The sequence below is a fragment of the Phalacrocorax aristotelis genome, chromosome 3 (assembly GCF_949628215.1).
Source record: "Phalacrocorax aristotelis chromosome 3, bGulAri2.1, whole genome shotgun sequence".
Taxonomy (NCBI): domain Eukaryota; kingdom Metazoa; phylum Chordata; class Aves; order Suliformes; family Phalacrocoracidae; genus Phalacrocorax; species Phalacrocorax aristotelis.
Genome location: NC_134278.1, coordinates 47,334,432 through 47,354,583, shown reverse-complemented (window position 1 = coordinate 47,354,583; position 20,152 = coordinate 47,334,432). Strand labels below are relative to the sequence as shown.

Here is a 20,152-nt window from a genome sequence, read left to right as displayed (position 1 = left end):
TCTACAGTGCAGGTGGAATTGGTTTGGCTGATTATGTGTTTACTGGAGATTTCTCCACTGTGACTCCCGTGTCACCGAACAGAGCTACTTATTACTAGAGTTTAAATCTGTTTATCATTGGTTTCATTTTTTCTGTGCACAGAAATCGAACTACAGAGTAACAGTCCTCCGTTCTCACAAGGACAACTGCAAATTATTTTCACTTTGTTTCTGTTGCAGAAGGTGTCACTATTGTGGCTCTTTTTTACACAAATGAGACATGGATTTTTCTTTCTGTCTGGAAAAAAGTAGTATTGTTATGAGTTAACTGAGATATAGCTTCTGAAAAACTAAGGCTATCCTTATTAACATACAAAAGTGTTCTTCAAGCTAGAAGAATAATAACAGGCAGAACAGTATAAACTCGAAAAAGGCACCTGCTTTGTATTGAAGAAAAATAAGTATTGCTACATTTCTGTCCCAGAGAGAGTCTGGATAGCAGAATTTGAAGATACCAAGGAAGAACAGATATGGAATAAAAGTGAGCTTTCCACAATTCATAGTTCTCTCTTACAGTGATAAAGAAAGTCAGAAGAATAAATACCAGGGAAAAGGAGAGATAAAATGACAACAATAAAAAATGAAACATGATCTGAAAAACTGTGCCTCCAAGCAATTTAACAACACACTTTTTGGGGCATTATAGAGACTTTCTTTTTTCTTTTCCCCAGGGATGTTTATTATTTTTATTTTTCCATATCCATGTTCCACTACAAAAAATAGGAATTAAATTACTAATAGCTGGTGATTGTTTTGGAAAACAACATTATGTTTAAGATGATCCAGAGAAGAAAAGTTCTGATTCAAAGCCGTTCCAAAGTGGTGATGCTTTCAGGATCTTTTTCTGTCCCAAAAAACAAGCATATGTGGTGGGTTTCGCCATGCTCTGCCGCAGTCTCCTCACTCCGTTTGCAGCACTCTGGCTGCAAATAAGTCAGCGGTAGAGCTGAGTCCTGAACACTGAACACAGCTGAAAACTAGGACTTGGCCAGCTTGAGGCCCTGATAACCATCCAGGCAGGGAAAATGTGCAGAGTAACTCTGGGTGCCCATTAGCAGAGGCGCTGGGAGGTGACCTGTTGCTGGACGCTCCTTCCCAAAACAGCTGTGCATAGGATGGCTGGCCAGCATCCAAGCCAACCAGACACCCCAGCCTGAAACATCATGGCCAGGCCTCCCGTTATGAAAGTTGTGCTACAACTGACAGAATCCAGCATCATTCTCCAGTTCCCTTCAAATGCAGAAATATGTTCTTGTAGTATTTCTGGCTCAACTTGGGGAAGAAAGGATTTTTACATAAGGGTAGACTAGATTGAATCACAGAATCACAGAATCACAGGTTGGAAGGGACCTCAGGGATCATCTAGTCCAACCTTTCTAGGAAGAGCACAGGCTAGACAAGGTGGCCCAGCACCCTGTCCAGACGACTCTTGAAGGTGTCCAACATGGCCAAATTAACCACTTCCCTGAGGAGGTTATTCCAATGGTTGACTGTCCTCAATGTGAAAAATTTCCCTATGGTGTCCAATCAGAATTCCTCAAGAGCAACTTGTGTCCATTCCCCCTTGTCCTCTCCATGTGACTCTGTGTAAAAAGGGAGTCTCCATCTTCTTTGTAGCTGCCCCTTAAGTACTGGTACATGGTGATGAGATCCCCTCTGAGCCTCCTTTTCTCAAGGCTGAACAATCCCAGTTCTCCTAGCCTATCCTCATATGGCAGATTCCCCGTCCTTTGATCATCTTGGTGGCCCTTCTCTGGACCCCTTCCAGCCTGTCCACAGCCTTTTTGTACAGCAAGCACCAGCACTGTACACAGTGCTCCAGGTGTGGCCTGACAAGCGCTGAGTAGAGCGGGATGATGACTTCTTTATCTCTGCCGGCGATGCCCTTTTTGATGCAACCCAGCATCCTGTTGGCCTTCTTGGCTGCAGCAGCTCACTGTTCGCTCATGTTGAGCTTCCTGTCCACCAGGACCCCCACGTCCCTTTCCACAGAGCTGCTCCCCAGCCAGGTGGATCCCAGTCTGTGCTGCACTCCTGGATTATGTTTTCCCAGGTGCATGACCTTACAGTTCTCCTTGTTGAACTTCATAAAGTTCTTGCTGGCCCACTCTTCCAGCCTGTCCAGATCTCCCTGCAGAGCAACTCTCCCTTCTGGAGTGTCTACTTCCCCACTCAACTTGGTGTCATCAGCAAACTTCATCAGGCTACACTTGATGCCGTTATCCAGATCACTTGTAAAGATACTGAATAACACTGGGCCCAATATCGATCCCTGGGGGACTCCACTAGTGACATGTTGCCACTTGGAAAAGGAGCTGTTTACCACCACCCTTTGGCCTGTCAGCCAGTTCCCCACCCACTGCACAGACCACTTGTCTAGGCCATAACACATTATTTCTCCAGGAGGAGACTGTGGGGAACCGTATCAAAGGCTATCATTGCCTACAGCTGTCGGTTGTGATAATACATAGCTCACTTAAGGCTTCTCATGACTGGAAACTTGCCTGCCCTCCCACATTTTCATTCTCAGTTTACTGCAGGAGCAGTCATCATATGACCACAAAACCCCAAAAATAATAATAATTTTAAAAAAAGATCTATGATGGCCCAAAGTCGGGAACATGGTTAAAAGGCTAGAAAATGGAGAAAGAACAGAATGTCTCCTTTTGGCAGCAACCTGGATTTATGCTGCATTCAAATGGCCATGTAGCCACAATCCACCCACATTAAGTCAGGATTTAGGAGGCTACAGACACAGACCTTCTATCTAAGTTTAGCCAACTCACTTTTCATTGTGTCACTTATTCCATTCTTTAAATTGTAAAGCAATACTCTTTGAGGTCATTATGAGGATGTAAATTTTAATGCCTGTTAGGAAATCAAACACTGTAACGAAGATTCCCACTGGAAATATAAACTAAGTAAAACTATTACAACAAGAGTTAAACCAAAATTTTTGTTTACAGGCATTGAAGAACTCAAACAAAATATCTGCATCTCCAACAGATGGATATATAAATATATGAGTAAATTTAATCCACAAGCTGTTTTAACAGTCTCCAGGATGAAAAAGGACATTGGTTACCTCTTTGAAAACTTTACAAAAATTATCCATAATTTTGAGCCATTATTTCAGAATTATAACAAAACTTATCCATAATTTAGTTATCTGAAAATCTTTAAAGAAACTGACACACTGCAAGGATTTTGTAATTAAGCTAGCAGACAAAAATGGAGTCAACTGTAATTATGAATCATTTAGAATATTGAAAAGAAAATTTAAGAGAATTAAATGATGAAATCTCTTATCAGCCACTTGCTGGTTATCTGACAGGTTTAAAGAGAGATTGATACAAGTTTAGAAATAGGATTAAAGATTGCTAATGAGAAGCTAAAAAAAAAGTTTCACTCAAGAAGAGGCAATCTTATCTGCCTTTTTATACACTGAATTTTAATGAATGTCTTACTGCCAACTTTTCAATGGATCAATCAATATTTACATTTTCATGTCATATTTATAATTTTTAGATCCATCTCCTAACATATTTTAAAATAAATAACTTAAGCTACATTTGCTTATCCTGTTTATCTTCACAAGGCCATTTGTCACTTTAAAAAGAGACAGCAAAATCAAAAAATGGATCTGCCTAGAAGACCAAGAAAGTAGGCTTCATGTAGCAATCAGTACATCAATATACATAGTTCGTGAAAAAAATCCCCACCATATTATATATGAGTAAGCCTTGAGGAACACAGGCAAGTGTGGACTGATACATATCTATTCCTGTAATTTACCAGTCCAAATATTCTGCAAAAATTCCCATTAATTTCATTTATGCTGGGCAAGATGTTAGATAAGTGGCATGATTATAGCATACACACTCACCTTCGTACAGAGTTGTTATGAAAAATGGTTGGCCAGGGACAGCATCCATTTTAAAAATTAATCTGTGCCACCAATGGGGTGCTGGACTCACTGGGCTCAGGATCAACTATCTAGTTCTCATAACCTTTTCCTAACAAGTGAGATACATAAAAGTGGTTAAAATCAAAGTCTGTAGAATTTAGGATATTCAAGCAAAGCTCACACTGTTCAATTTTTAGTGCCAAAGATGTCAATATTAATTATAAGGCCTTAAGAGCCCAACATCCTAATAAACAGATGGAAAGTTGAGTGGTTCATTTATATCCTAGAACCAGACTCCTAGCACGTATTTGTCCCTGGATAGCTTATTACAAAGACCATACTTCATTGTACCTTCCCTTTAAAATATAATGGTACTTTGTAGTGTTTTCTCAGAGCAACTCTTTAATAATAGCTAATTGATTTATGATACTCTCTGTGGTTTTTTTGTGTGTGGTGTTTTTTTTTTTACGAGCTTCCAAAGAAATCCTGGTAGGCCCATAGGCTAGGTTTGTAGATAAACTGAAGTCCCAGCATCTTTCTAGTCATATCACATTAATTTTGTTGTGTAAATAGCAAAAGACATAACAGACTTACTGCTGATGTGCTTCATGATTTAACTTGGTTGTGGTAAAACAATTATACTAGTACAGATTTTTGATATTACAGAGGGTTTAAAAACATTAAGAAGCATTGAACAACCGGTGTCCTGGAATTGGATCCTTAACGCAAGTTAATGTGACGTCATCACATAAATTTCTTGGACGAGAATATCTTGGAGACAAGATAGATACCATTCTGAGAAACCTCTTACCTCTTATTCTTATTGCTTTATGTAATGTTTGCATTTTGTTACCATTCCATTTGTCAGGCACTCTGCATGAACTCAGAGGTTAAAAACAAAAACAAAAAAAAAGAAATAAAAAAACAAAAAGGTAGAGAAATGGCAATGAAATTACAAGAAAAATGAAGGAGTTGTTATAATGAAACTCATCACTGCTAATAGCAGGTATCACAGGTTCACAAGTGGAATATGAGTTGGTTCACTGTCTTGTAGAAACTAAAAAGATCCCTATGCTTCATAGATAATTTCTGGAATACCATGTTAGACTAGGGATTCCTATAACATGAACCCATGTACGGCAGGAATAAAGAAAAGAAAAAGAAGTCTAGCAATCTGAATATAATACCCACCACAAGAAATGAAAGCTTTGAGCTGAAACATGGAGGACTTGTAATTTCAATAGCCTGCATATCATTGGGTTATTTCGATACTAAGGGCCATATGTTGTCTCTCTGAAGATAGATTCTGGCCAAAAATCATCTGTCTGGTAGAACACCGTACTGATCTTAAAATATATAGAGATAAGCAAGAGTCCAGAGCAAGTAGCTAGTAGTAGATGTGAGTTATTTTGAGAGCCACTAATTGAAAGAAACCAAAAGATAAAATTAAAAAGCCTGATAAGCTTTATCGGGCAGAACTACAAATATAGCTGTCCTTCAACATGCTTCTTGGATACTTTCTTCTGAATCTAGGACTGATTCAGATAATGACAGCTATTTCAACTTCTTTTGGTAATTTTAAAGCTACAAATGTGCTTCTGCAATTACCAAGTTCATAAGAGTCTGCCATTTAAAATTCTACTATCTGAGAGTTTACTGAGTCATAGAATAGTATTCTGGTCTAGAAAGAGCTGCTAGATCTCATGAACCTTGAACACAAATAGCTTTTGCTTTTTTTCCCCGCCCCCCACATCTGGCAACTCTGCTTCAAAACTTTCAGAGTGAAAAAAAGAAAACATGCCCGTTAATAACATATGCTGAAATAGCTATCCATTTTGAGGCAACTAAACAGTCTGAAATGTTTCAAAACAGAACTGTGCACTACCTGCTTTCATTCACCATGCTGCTCACTCTAAAGTAGTGAATGTTGTCCACATTTGCTGAGATTAAATTTTCTTTTTTTTCTTTACACCTAATCAGATAAATGACTAAAGTTTGAAGTCCAGCTGGACAGATATCTAGTTGTGGTTCTCTTGGTAAGGTTCAGAAATTAATCAGCAAAAAAAAAATTCTGTAAAAAAAAAAATGTATTTCTGGTTATTTTCAAAGCAGAGGCCAAGATTTTTTTCATTACTGAATAAGAGTTCCAAGTGAATAGAAGCACCCTGATATCTGCTGAAAAGACAAGACAGCAGGGCACAATCAGTCCAGGAGATTTCTACAGTGCTTTGATGATAACTTCCTGACTCAGGTGATGGAGTAGCTGAGAGATGTTCTCTGCTGGATCTCATACTTACAAACATGGAATAATCAGGGTGATGGACAGCATTTGACTGCTGGTGATGGACTTCAGGATTCTGAGGAAAGAGGATCAGAGCAAAACGTAGGATCATAATCCTGGATTTCAGGGGAACAGAATTTGGTCTTTGGCATTACAAGACCTGCTTGGAAGAATCCCAAGTAAAGCAGTCATGGAATGCAGGGATGGTGTTACAAATGCCAAAGCCCACCCGGACTGAATCCAGCAAGCGTTGTGAAAGGCAACAAAAGGTTTTTCTATGGATATATCAACAGCAAAAGGAATACTAGGGAAATTGTGGGATGGCCGCAGACTGCAGGTGGAGGTCTGGTGACAAAGGAGATGGAGAAGGCTAAGTACTCAGTATCTTCTTCATTTTGGGTCCTAATGGATAAGACTGGCCTTCAGAAAAGCCACATCCCTGAGGCCAGTGGGAAAGTCTGGAGAGACGAAGACCTACCCCTGGTGGACAAGGATCAGGTTAGGGAACATTTAAACAAACTGGACATATATAAGTTCATGAGACTTGATGAGGTGCTCTGGCAAAGGCTGAGGGAGCTGAGTGATGTCATTGTGAGGTCACTCTTGATAACCTTTGAAAGCTGATGATGGTTGGCAGAGATGCCTGAGGACTGGAAGAAAGCAAATGTCACTCCTACCTTCACAAAGGGCAATAAGGATGATGTAGAGAACTACAGGCTCATCAACCTCATCTCCATCTCTGGGAAGGTGATGGACCAATTCCTTCTGGAAACCATTTCCAAAAATATTAAGGACAAGAAGGTGACTGGAAGTAGTCAGCATGGATTTACAAAGGGGAAATAATGTCTAACCAACCTGATAGACTTCTGTAATGAGAAGACTGGCTTAATAGATGAGGGAAGAACAATGGATGTTGTTTATTTTTACTTTAGCAAGGTTCTCAGCATTATCCCCCATAACAACCTCACAGACAAACTGATGAAGATTGGACCAGGTCAGTGTCAGTGAGGTAGATCAAAAACTGCCTCAACTGTCATGGTCAAGGGGTTGTAATCAGTGGCAGAAAGTCCAGCCACAGGCGAGTAACAAGTGAGGTACCCAAAGGGTCAATACTGGGTCTCGTACTGTTCAATATCTTCATTGATGACCTGTGTGATGGGGCAGAGGGCGTCCTCAGCAAGTATGCATATTACTCAAAGGAGGAGTGGTTGAGAAAGCAGATGTTTGTGCTGCTATTTGGAGGGACCTCAACAAGCTGGAGAGATAGGCCAACATGAATTACATGGAGTTGAACAAAGAGAAATTACATGTTCTGCACCTGGCGAAGAATAACTCCATTCAGCAGCCCAGGCCAGGGGCCAACCAACTAGAAAGCAGCTTTGCAGAGAGGATCTGGGAGTCCTGGTGGACAACAAACTGAACATGAACCAGCAATGTGCCCTTGCAACTAAGAAGAGCAACAGAACCCTTGGCTGCAGTAGGAAGCCCAATGCTAACAGGCCAAGGAAGGAATCCTTTTCCTCTACTCAGCACTGGTAAGACACATCTAGAGTTCTGGGTCTAGTTCTGGGGTCCCCAGTACAAGAGAGACAGGGACATAACAGAGTGAGTATGGCCCCCAGCAAAGGGCCACAAAGATAATTAAGGGATTGAGCACTTGTCATATAGGGAGATGCTGAGACTCCTGGACTTCTCAGCCTGGAGAATAGAAGGCTCAGCAGAATCTGATGGAGGAAAGATGGAGCCAGACTCTCAGTGGTGTCCAGTGAGATGATAAACTGTGAGCACAAACTGAAATGCAAGAAATTACCTTTAAATGTGAAGGGAAAAATATCTTTTCCACTGGAAGTATAACTGAACACTGGAAACAGAGATGTTGTGGAGTCTTCATCCTCGGAAGTATTTAAAACCTGACTGGACAACACCCTGGGCAATCTTTAGTTGATCCTGCTCTTGCTTTGAACAGGGACATTGGACTCAACAGTGTGCAGAAGACCCTTCCATCTGGGTAATTCACTAAACTCAGCGATTCAAAACCTCAATGATTCTGTGATTTTGTGAGTCTAAGGTTCTTTAAGAGATGCCTCTATGATAAGCCACAAGTAATTTTTACTTAACACAAATGAACATTTTTAACATAGGCATTAAAGCATAGAATGGGATAGCAGATGTACATATCAGAAATTTCTGTTGGTCTGCCTGAGGCTAAATCGCCCAGCCATTTAGCATAGTTAAAGCATAAAGAGAATGATATGGTTACCATCACTATATTAGGTTGCTTTCCATTCCCTGGGCTTAACAGCCAGCAGCTGTCTTGTGGGAGACTGGCAAGAGACAACCTTTGGCATAAATCTATCATAACCTTCAAAACCAAATCTCTACAAATTTGATCTGTGATAGACGATGTAGCCCAAGGAACATTATCAATAGTTCAAACCTTTATCAATCTTCAATGTTTTCATATAATTTTTCAGGTAATTTTAATGTAGGACTGAGTCTCTTATTTCCTCCAAGCAAAACTCCTACAGTCACGGCAAAGAAGGAACTCTAAGATCTTTCCATTATTTTTAGCTCATGTTAGATTCCCTAAGTAGCTGGAAAAACTAGGCATAGGTTATATGACAAGAAAACAAATGCATTCTCTTGGCTCTGAGAATTCTTGAAAGACTTATCGATGTATAATTTCCAGTGTACACTTCAATATTTGGAAAAATAAAGTTCATCGTTACAGAGTGGCATTCCTTGAAGAAGAAACAGATAAAAGAGAATGATGATATGTTTGTCCTCAAGATCAGATGCACTGCTTCTTTTCATTTATCTCAAGTTAACATTTTTCTCAAATTCCCACAATTCTGTCATTTCAGCAGTCATAGAAAGCTAGTGTTGTTCGATATGAACAAGAGGAAGTATTTTTTTAGTTTTAATTAAAATTATCATTCATAGAAGATGTCTAGTGATGTTCGTAAAATAATAAAACAGGATTAGCATAGATTTTGACAATGAGAAACTTGTTGATCTAAGTGGGCAGATACAATGAAGGAAGGCAAGGTGCCTGTTGTTCAAATTAACAAACTGCTTAATCATAGCTTTTCCAAGCTTAAACCAATTAAAAGTTCTCTTTTGCAAAGCTCATCCTCCATATAACACTTCATGTTTTTCCATTTTTAATGTAGCTGATTTCCTATTAAAACATTTATAGAAATATGTGAACATGGTGTTCTATACCCTGACCACATAGGGAAATTTCCAGTAAGATGAATCAGTGTGATAGCTCCTTTGTGTTGGTTTTATTATTTTTATTTTTTGATTATTCTATTGCTGTAGTGATTAGGATTTCAGGCAATGACCTAAAACAATATATTACTAGACTGGCAGTCAATCAGATCACTATTACTTCAAACATCATTTAAGAAGATCTACTTTTTTATTATTTATATAGCTCCATAGTTCATGGTGCTACATAGAACAAATCAAAGACAGATTCCCTGCCCCCTAAGAGCTTACAGTCTAGGCAAGTACAAGAACAACAGGAGGAGATAACACAGGCAGGGGACAGAGAGGGGTAGTAAATGAAGAGAAGGACAATTAGATTACAGTCACATGAAAAGCTAGCGTGTTTATCTTGGTGGATACAAACTGGGGAGATGAGGTGTTTGAGTAACTTTATTTTTAATTAGAACTACATTTTATAGGAAAGCCAGAAGAAAAAGGTTTTGAAAAGAAATTTGAAAGTGTCAGAGGTGCTTGTAGGAAGGCAAAGAGGCAAGACTGGAAGGGAACAGGAGACTAACATATCTGAGGTTGGAAAGCAATGGTCTTGGATGTCTGACGAGTCAACCTCAGTGACCCCTTCTTTTCGTACACATCTTTTAAAATATGACAAAAAGCACAATTGCTCCTGTACACCTAAATGCAGGCTGGTATCTTATTTTGCCTTTAATATTGTATCAGTACACATTTGGGAATGTATTGGACAAAATCCTGATTTCTCTGAAGTAGGAGTTTTGACACTGCTTTCAAATTAGTCAACATTTCAATCATATTTTGTGATTTTTGAGGTATTTGGAGACTCTAGGATATTTGGAGACTAGAGTGAAGTTGTGTCTAAAGTACTTTAAATATTTTTCTAATATCCTTAATATAATAATAATAATAATAATAATACAAAAATTAGGTTGTAGCATTGTCTTTTACCTCTTTGTATGCTGATAACTCTGCTCAAGACTCCTTTTCTCTGAAAACATTTTGATTGTGTAGAATATCAGCTCATTTCTCCTACTTCTATTTGAGGCTTTGGATTTAGGTGGAGTTTTTTCTTCATAAATTATGCCTTTTCCATTCTGAAATATTAACTAGCTCGTGTAGTAGGGTTAAACAATGTTATTTGGGGTTTTTTTTGGAAGATTCTGTGATGAAACTAGGAAGGATTATTGCACAGAGCCTCAAGTAATATAAACAGGGAAGAACAGGTTCTTTCAACCTATACTGAATTCTTCAACTGAAAATTGAGATAGAAACTTCAGAAATAATATCTCATCCAAAAACTACCAGATACTCCCTGGATATGTTTGTATTTGTATAGGAGAATACTATTAAGTACCCTGCTGATGTCTATAATGGGCTAAATCCTCATTTACTATATACACCACATATCTCTTGATTTCATTCAACTATTTGGCTCAGAATTTTCACTACTAGTTCTTCACAAACGACATTTCTTGAAAAGCTAAAGGGTTGGGGTTTTTTTTTTGTTTGGTTTTTTTTTTTTGGTCATTTATTCTGTAATACCCATGTAGTTATCTATTGCTATATAACCATGCTGAGGCAACCTAAAGATCCAACTGAAATCTTGAGTATCTTTAAAGGTTATAGACTTCTACCTTCCTTGAAACAGATATAGTAAAAAAAAATGGTCCTGCTCAGTTTTTACCTCCAATTTTCATCCACCAGGTAGCACCATATAACTAATCTATAACTGCTTTAAAAGTCTCCTCTAGAGTGACATTCAAGGTCAGTTAGAGAATCACCCATCACCCTGTCCTGGGAAATCAACAGACTAATTGGGCTATTACATGAAACCAGAAAAAGCAGTTAGATACGGATTCTGAATCGTCATGGGCCAGATACTCACTTGATTTTAGCTGGTGTAGTTCCATTGACTTTAATGACACTGCAGACGTTTATACTACGTGAGCATTTGGGACTAAGCCATTCAAAGGCCTTTCAAAATGAGGAAGTTTTCTTCAGAAGAGAGGACTTCTCTCATAACAGTGAAGGGAAAATGAACTATTGAGCTTTTTGGGGTATTAAACAACGAGTAGTGTTTTCCACTGTTTTGGGGGTCAACTCTTTGTTAGTCATTTTTCATTAAATGTCTTAATTTTCTGTGAAAAGTATAAAAATAATTACTAGTGCACAACAAAGTAACAGTATGAATTAGTGTATAATTTTTAAAAAAAGCCATTATCCTACTATGAATCTGTGGAGCCATGCATTTCTAGTCACAATCTTAAATACAAATCTCCAGTTACTTTGCATATTTCCCTTAATAATAGAAGGCTGAAATTCTCACTGAAATCTTAATTAAGCCACACTACATCTGCATTAGGATTCTTGTTCCTTGGGGGATTTTGACCCAATAAAATATTTGGGACATATTCTGCAATTACGCTTGTTTTGGCTTACATGAATCTTAATGAGAATTAGTCATGTGCATCAAGGTGAGAATGGAACTCCTGCTTATTTCAACAAGCTTAATGGAGAAAAAAAAGGTTTGTTTGAATATAATACAGCATTTTATTACATGATTTTACAAATTTTATTGTAAATCATCAATCAAATGCAATAGCCAATTATTTTTTCCATTCCAAACCATCGTAATTGAGAGTTTTCATTGTGTTGTATGACAGTTGCTTGCTTTCCCTTTGTATTTTAAAGAATTAACTCAAAATTAAATATGTATTACATAAGTATATTTTTCAGAATCTTTACTGAAGGTGTTTTTATCTCATTTATGCTTCAGACGAAGACAACCTCTTCTTTGTTATCACAGAAATTGGGATGAAAATCTCACAAATATAAGAGAATTTGCTTTCTCAGTCCCTATTCACAATGGAAATGGCCAGCTCAATCTCTGTGAAGATTTATGAGAACTGGGTAGTAGACACAAACCTCCCCCTTCCCCCCAGATTTCATGATATAATTTCTACAGTTGGATGATATATCTTATAATCCTGTGCTAGAAAGATGACGATAAGATTATATTAAATCCCAGTAAACAAATTTTCTCATTACTCACCAATGACCAATTATCTATGATAATTTAATTTTTTTTTAATTAGCCAAATTAATTATTTTCCATATAAAGACCATCTTCATAATCTCTTTTGGTTGACATAATATTCCTACATAGCCCATCCTATACATTTTTTAAATTGATATACAAATAAATTTACAGTAGACGGAGGTGCAAGATTCAGCATCTGTAGGGCAGTTATTTCAAAATGTTGTGTCCAGGAACTCACCACAGACAGAAGATATAAATTAGCTTTGAAGCAGCTAAGAGCCAGATCCTGCAAAAACTTATCACAATGCTTCTCTCACAAATCCCAGAAAACTCTCTGGACACACTTTTAGTGGCAAGAATTGGCAGGATAGGGCACTAAGCTGAGGCTAAGTACCAGTACTGACACAAAGTACTGTACATACGTTGCTCAAACCACACAGCAAAAATAAAACAACTAAAACTGACATAATTTTAATGCTTTTTTTTTTTTTTAATTTTGTGCATTGGATTCAAACAGCAAACTGAGTGCACTTTAACTGTTATCACAATGTGGTCAAGAGGTCTGTGTCTTTTACCATTTACACACAATTGTTCATGACAGTATGTTATCAGCCTAGTGGAAACCAGGGGTGTAGCATGGTAAGCAGTGGTGGTAGTGCACCTATTTTTTATATTATCTAACTTGAAAATATGTCTCTTCTAAGATTCCTTTTTCTTGATAAAAATAGTTTTCACCAAACGTTGGTGGTGCACACGCACTACCATTCATGCTTGGCATCACACCCCTGACAGAAACACATGTTCTTATTTTGTTGATAAAAAGTATTACAAAAATTTCCATACAAAAACTATTTTCATAGAAATCTTGCATTTCCACAAATAAACCTGAACATTTTTTAAAAAAAAAAACTGCTCAAGAATTTTGTTCATTTAGTACTGTGACTGTATTGAAAAATGCAGTCCTCCTTAAAGTTCTCCACATTCACTTCCTTTAGGTGACCCATCCCACTTCCAATATTAGCGAGAATTGCACAGGCTCCATTGAGTTCAATTAGTAGCAGGAACAAGGGTTTCAAAACCCATTGAGGCTAAAATGCAAGCCCTCTATGTGTGAGATACACAGCTTCCCACCCCCCTCCCTCTTTTCACAATTAAAGAAAAAAAAGTAATTGCTTATATCTAAAGGTTGTGAGATACATTCCTTTGTACTAAAGAAATTTTCATTCATCTAAAAATTGGGACAAAATTATGGAAATTTTTTTGTTGTTTTCTTAGATCAAAGTTCCAGCCCAGGTAAATTACTGATTTTTTAAAATTTTATTTTATTATTTATTTACTTAGTTCAGTGACACAGACAGTCCAAAAAGCAGGTGAGCATCCTCATGTTTATCTTTCTATTGATGGGATTCATGTTTCTTCACTTTAGCATTTCTCCCATGCAGGAAGCTCATATCACCTGTCCAGATGGTAGTTTCAGTCTACCAGCAGTTACCAACTCTTCTATGCTTGGAAGTTCAGAAGAACATATGGTTTCTTGTTCCACTACAGTTCTGAGATATTACTTTTACTAGACTCCTTCCGTTGTTAGTATCTTGGACATTCATTCTCCATCTCCTGGCAACCGTTGAACTTCAAAAGGAACCTGTAATTTCTCACTGAGACTGCATTTGAAACCAGCCACAAAACTCACATGGAACATTCATTCATTCAGAATGGTGGAAACCCATGACAAACGGTGTAACCCCGCATAACTTGGTTGATCCATGATGCTTGTGATTCGAGTCTGGCCATTGCAACTGCTGAGATCACAGAGTCTGTAGTTCATAGACACAGCGGCATGAGGTAACTCATTTTATTTTGCACAGGTTGCATATTTCCACAGGAAACATTCTCGCAAGGTTGTTTGGAAAAAAAGACGACAGTTTGTGCTTGGGGTATTTGGCTTCCCAGCTTTATGCCATGGTTTCTTTACCTGGCAACCTTCTGTCGTTAAATGTGTGCATGTTGATAACTTCTTCTGTTTTCACAATAACGGGGGCCTGTGGCTTGTGTTTTAATCGACGCTGACACTTCAGAGACATCCTTAGCTCCTCTACCATGGCACTACAGAAGGACCTCTACAGAGGAAAATAGAGGAAGAAGAAAAAAATAAAATCTGTAAGAAATGTCCAGCTGCAATGTCTGGAAGCAGATTCACTCTACTGGCACAGTCTTGTCAGCCTTGTAAGTTTGCTTTGTCTCAGCCTAGAGTTCATAAAAATTGCTCTCTTTTAAATGTACATCAGATAATAATCAAAATGACTTATCGAGCTGTGATGACTCAGTGAAAAAATCACCTTGTCTCTACAATTATTTATCTGGGAGCTACTGACTATGGATGCCTATGACACACAAAAATATTTTAAACATGTTCTGTTAACAGAGTTTAGTCTTAGAGGGTAGCATCTGAATGTAACATGTATATCAAATATTCAGCAAAATCTCCTTGCCAGTATTTCAAAATAATACATTTAATGTCTATATGATTTAAATAGCTGTTCCTCAACAAAACAACAACCCTTAGTGTAGAAAGTTTCCTAAATTAATGTTTAAGTACTGTTAAAATGCAGACTCATTACTGAAAACAAATATCTACTCCATTATTTTTAATATCTTCTGTATCTAAACACTTCTGCCACTACCGACTAACACTTGTGGAGTATATGTTTGAAAAAAATTATTCAGTTTCATTGATCTTTATGAAGAGCATATTATCCAAAAAACAGTTTATTAACATGTTTTCATCAAAAGCTGATCCTCAAAGCCCTTTTTCCATTTTACAATGCAAGACATTTCAAAGGTAAAATAAAATCTCCCTTATTCCCTCACTCTGACTGAATTCTCCATTGCTAGTAATGTGATGAGCAATTAGCCTCTTCTCAGTGTGAGACTGAAGTACAGACGAAATGTGGAACTAAGGAAGAGGAATCTCAGTTTTAGGGTCTGTGAAGCAACCACTCCTATCATATAGTTTAACTTAAATGTTCTCCAGTGGAGAAATGTATTAACTAAATAACACATTCCAGAGTCTGAGATATTAAGACAAGCCCCTGACAATTTCTCTCACCCAAAGCAAATTTGAGGTATAATTTAGCCCTTTGCTTTCTTAATAACTAATCTGCAGTCCGGGGAGGGGGGTAAGACAAAGCACCTGGAGTTACTGTAAATACCTCTTGATCATTGTTTGATTTTGTGTGATTAGTGGTAGATCATCAGTCAAAATATTATTGTCTACTTTATCTCCCCAATCAAGAACTCTGCTTTATTTGTAAACAGTTACATTTCCTTTATTCATACAAACCTGGAGTTTGGAGATTAGATCCAGAAAACATTTAAGCACCTCACCTTACCTAGTTCTTTGGGAGCTTAAATTGAATCTGTGTTTATCAAAATCTGCATTCTGCTTCCAACCTCCAGGGCTGAAGGCACTCTGAGCAGTAAGGCACTCAGTTTTCCACATTAAACTTTATAGGTTTGTCATTTGTCCATAATCAGTAGAAATTCTGCTAAACAAATTGGTGTTTGGCCTAGTTGTGGATCCCACCAGAATTCACGCTCAAGTTCTCCAAGCATAAGGTCATCAATTCAGTAGGTGTGCTCTCAAAGGATTTAACAAATCAAGTTCCTCAAAAAAAGTGGCAACTGCTGAAGAAGGACACATGGCACACATTACAATTTTATTCTGTGTAACCGTTCATCAGCTACAGGATTAGAGCTGAATGTGAGACACATTTGAGAGTGTCAATTCAACAGTGTCTTCTGCTAGAGGAGATTTAAGCTTCAGTGTCTCAGCAAAGGGCTGTAACCTACAGGCATTAAACGATTTCAAGGTAAAAAAACTTGAAGCTTCCAGCTACTGGTCCTGTTCCACTTTGCATGGAAGCAGTTAACAGAGGCAGAGCAGGAGAAAGGGACAGAGGGAGATCATCAATCCCTGTTCTGTAGATTAGGGATTTTATATATATAGGGATTATAGCACACAGTGGCAGAGGAAAGGCTTCAGTGGTAGTTCCTGTTTCAGTGATGACTTCAATAAGCTTATGTAAAAATCTGTTTAGTGTAAAAGAGTACAAAGTACAAACATGAGTTGTCTCAGGGGGTTCACCCAAATCCAGAAGATATGCCCTCTTCTCTTACCCTTTGCTTGAATAAGGGAATAGGCAGGTGGGAAGGAAAGGGTAATCTTAATCTGGCTATGATATTCTTCCTTTCAAATATTCCTTTCTCTTGCTGAGTTTGAAATAAAGGTGTGATAGAAAGCGTTTAGCCACCTACAACTAAGAAAAGTTTAACTGTGTATCCAAAGGAGAGGAAGGTGTATATATATCTCTGGTGCAGTCAACCACAAGTCCTTCAGAGGCCAAAGTCCAGGACAAAATCAGTCATTTCTGGCTGCCTACATGGAGCGATTTCTGCAATAGATACTCATTAGCAAACCCTTTCAAAAATGTTCTGGTACACTGGGTTGACATCCAAGACAGAATTTATGGCTTTCATTGTGTGAATGAGGTGGCTAAAGTTTCTAATTGAATAGTCTGAGCTGTAATATGTCAGATCTTCACGCCTAAGGTATCTTTGTTTAGAACTGTGTAAGGAGGACACTGTACCTCCTTCTTATCCAGCTGTATTTTGAAAGAAAATATTCAGTTCTCTTAGACTTTCTCTTTTTTTAAGAAAGTGCTGTTGCTTAACATCAGAACTGCAATTAATATTATGAATCTGAAATTAGCCCTGAAATCTTTTGAAAGGGCAAGATTTAATTTAATATTCCCTAATGGCTTACAGGCTAAATTGCTAAGGCTTGCGGACCTTGGCATTTTCACTGTGGATGGGACCTAGCACAGAACTTGGGAATTTCACGGGGAATCCATTAAGAACCAAATGCTGCCACTCTCAGCATTACACCACCTCCAGCCATTACATGGTTGTCACCTCTAGAATCAAAAACCTAACTGGAACATTCTGAGGAACAAAATGCTTCTAAATTTAAAAATGGTGCATTAGCACTTAACGTTTTCAAGATTGTGCCCCTTGTCTTTTTTGCCAAGACACCTAACAAGAGCGCCAAAACAGATTGAATCTTCTTCAGGATGCATCAGTCCACCAAAACCTTTTGCAAAGATCTGCAAACACTTACCAAAGTTAATGTTAGGTAATATCAGTAGGAACAGGATTACAATCAACAGCCAAGAGGAAAGAAGATACATGCACTTGATGCTAACATTCTGAAATATCCTGAAAATAAGATCTCAAGAAACTTACCAACATATTTTAGCTGAGAATTTTAGCTGGATCTGAAAACTCATTACATGAGAAATGTTGGCAAGACTGACAGTCTTAAAAAGGCAGTTAACACAATTTTGAGATAACTATTTTATTTAGAAAATTCTTCCATTTTGTATTTTCAAATTATTTTGTATAAATTAAGCTCATGGGAACTTATCTGCATATATTGTGTTACTTGATTTGTAATTACTTCATTTACTAATATTTTATGTATGCTATGCATTTTAAAATATCAAATGTCTGAAAACAGTAAGCACTATTAGCTCCCAGACAGCACCACTGTTTTGGTAATTGAGCAATGAATAAGACAAATTTTTTTTTTTCCAAATTGCACTCACTCATGTATTTTAAAAAAGATTAATTCAAGGTCATGGAGAAGTTCATGGGTTCTGTCTGAGAAATATAAGGAAGAGTTTTCCTGGATATTGTAAAATCATGTTTAAAAAATGGTTTACAAAGGAATACTTTGTTTGACCTCTTTTTTAACAGAAATCATTTTCTCGTCTCATTTCAGTTCTGATCTGTGTAAAGTCACCATTTTCTGTACAGTTAAATTTTGTCTTCTTTCACTGTTAGGATACAACTTTTGGAGTAACAAGACATGACAAAAAGCAGCAGCTCTAGAATACGGTTTGTTTTGGTGACAGATAAATGACATTTTCAGATATGATTTTAGAAAATACAATCCAATGTCACGATCCTGATTTCAATTGATCATTCAGATTGTTAATGAAAAACAGTGAAATGTTTACAGAACTTACAGGCTATATTTCAAAACTGTTGTCCACCATAAAATTGAGCACTTTTAGTATATTTTACAAGACTCTCCGCTTAATTTAAAGAAAATAACCGTTTGCCCTGACTTACCTTCCAAACTGCAGGCATGTTACAAGAACATCAGTTATTATTGATTTTTCACCAACCCTTACAAAATCGTAAGCTGTCTTCTTTAATGTTACCAGAAAGTAAATGCTGCCTCCAAGTCATCTTAGATCTAACCAAATAGTAGAAGAGTTGAAGGAAGGGATACAGTTCTCTAAACACTAGTGCAGTTAAGTGCAACTGTTCTGTTGCAGCAAAACAATCACTATAAAACATTAGAAAAAAGAGCTGCAAATCTAAGTGGGCAGTTCAAGCGTACATGATAAAATTTTAATCAGAAATGTAGTTCTTAGCTCTTTAACACAAAGCAATTTTGAAAAAAAAAAATTCCTTAAGAAAAAAGAGTATAAAAGTAACTGATACCTCTTTCATTTGCCATAGCTGACGGTTCATAAGTCATGTAGGATCAAGATAATAATTGTACGAAATGTTACCACTGTTTACAACCTATTTAGACAGCTTGTGTATGGCTTTAGAGCCTGAGAGAAAAACATATCTTTGCATGTATATATTAATATAATATATATTAATATATTATATTTATTAAACAGTTTAAACTGTTATATTAATTATATTAATTTAACTGTTATATTATATTAAACTGTTTATATATTTATTAAACAGTTTAAATATATTGATATTATTTAAACTGTTTTCATTATATTGCTTTATAGGAATTTAGAAAGATAATTAGAAATCATACTAGCATTTGTTAGACACAGAATTATGAGACTATCACCATAGTTTTTTTGCTTTTAACAGCCTAAAAAGAGGAACAAGAAGACAGGAATGGCATGCCCGCAGAACCTTTAACAGTCTGATTTAAGTGAATAATATTCAATGTGTTTTAAATATAAACATCTCCAGTCGATCACTGTTTTATATTTTTTTCCCTTTTTGATGCAGTTAATATAAAGTTGACTGTCAAGATTCATTAAAAAACTATGATTTACTCAGGAGCTCATTATTTCCAGTCTTGTGTGTCATATTATTTGAAGCCTTGTTTAATTTTCTTAAAAGAGTAACAGCAGTAATCCTGCATCGTCTTGTTACGTTATGGGTCAGTGTTCTAGCATCAAGTAGGATATATCAATCAAACTGGTTTTCATCTTATTGAAGTTAGCTGAGAATGAGTGCACAGTGCTATCCTGATCCTCCCAGCTAATCAGTTTCTGCTTCCATATGTCACTCCTCCTGGGATTTTGAATATGGAAAACCTGTCAACTGTAAAGCCCCTAGACAGAAGCACACATCCTAGCAAGATGTTGACTTAGGATCACAGAGAGATGCACAATTAATGGAAGGAAAATAACCTCAGAAAAAGAGAAATCATATTTCATTGTAGTTGAAGTATTACCATTTCAAAATAAGTTAAATTGTACTTGTAATGATCAGACTTTTAGGTTACTAGTCTTATACATGGTTGTTGATC

General features: G+C 37.1%; 1 protein-coding gene across 1 annotated transcript in view; it reads right to left on the bottom strand.

Moving 5' to 3' along the window:
• Window positions 1-9,675: 9,675 nt before the first annotated feature.
• GRIK2 (glutamate ionotropic receptor kainate type subunit 2) overlaps window positions 9,676-20,152 on the bottom strand; it is a 418,771-nt gene continuing 408,294 nt past the window's right edge. The window contains exon 16 of the mRNA XM_075087352.1: window positions 9,676-14,630. Within this exon, the coding sequence (XP_074943453.1) occupies window positions 14,466-14,630 (165 nt within the window). The 3' untranslated portion in view covers window positions 9,676-14,465. The remainder of the gene's footprint in view (window positions 14,631-20,152) is intronic.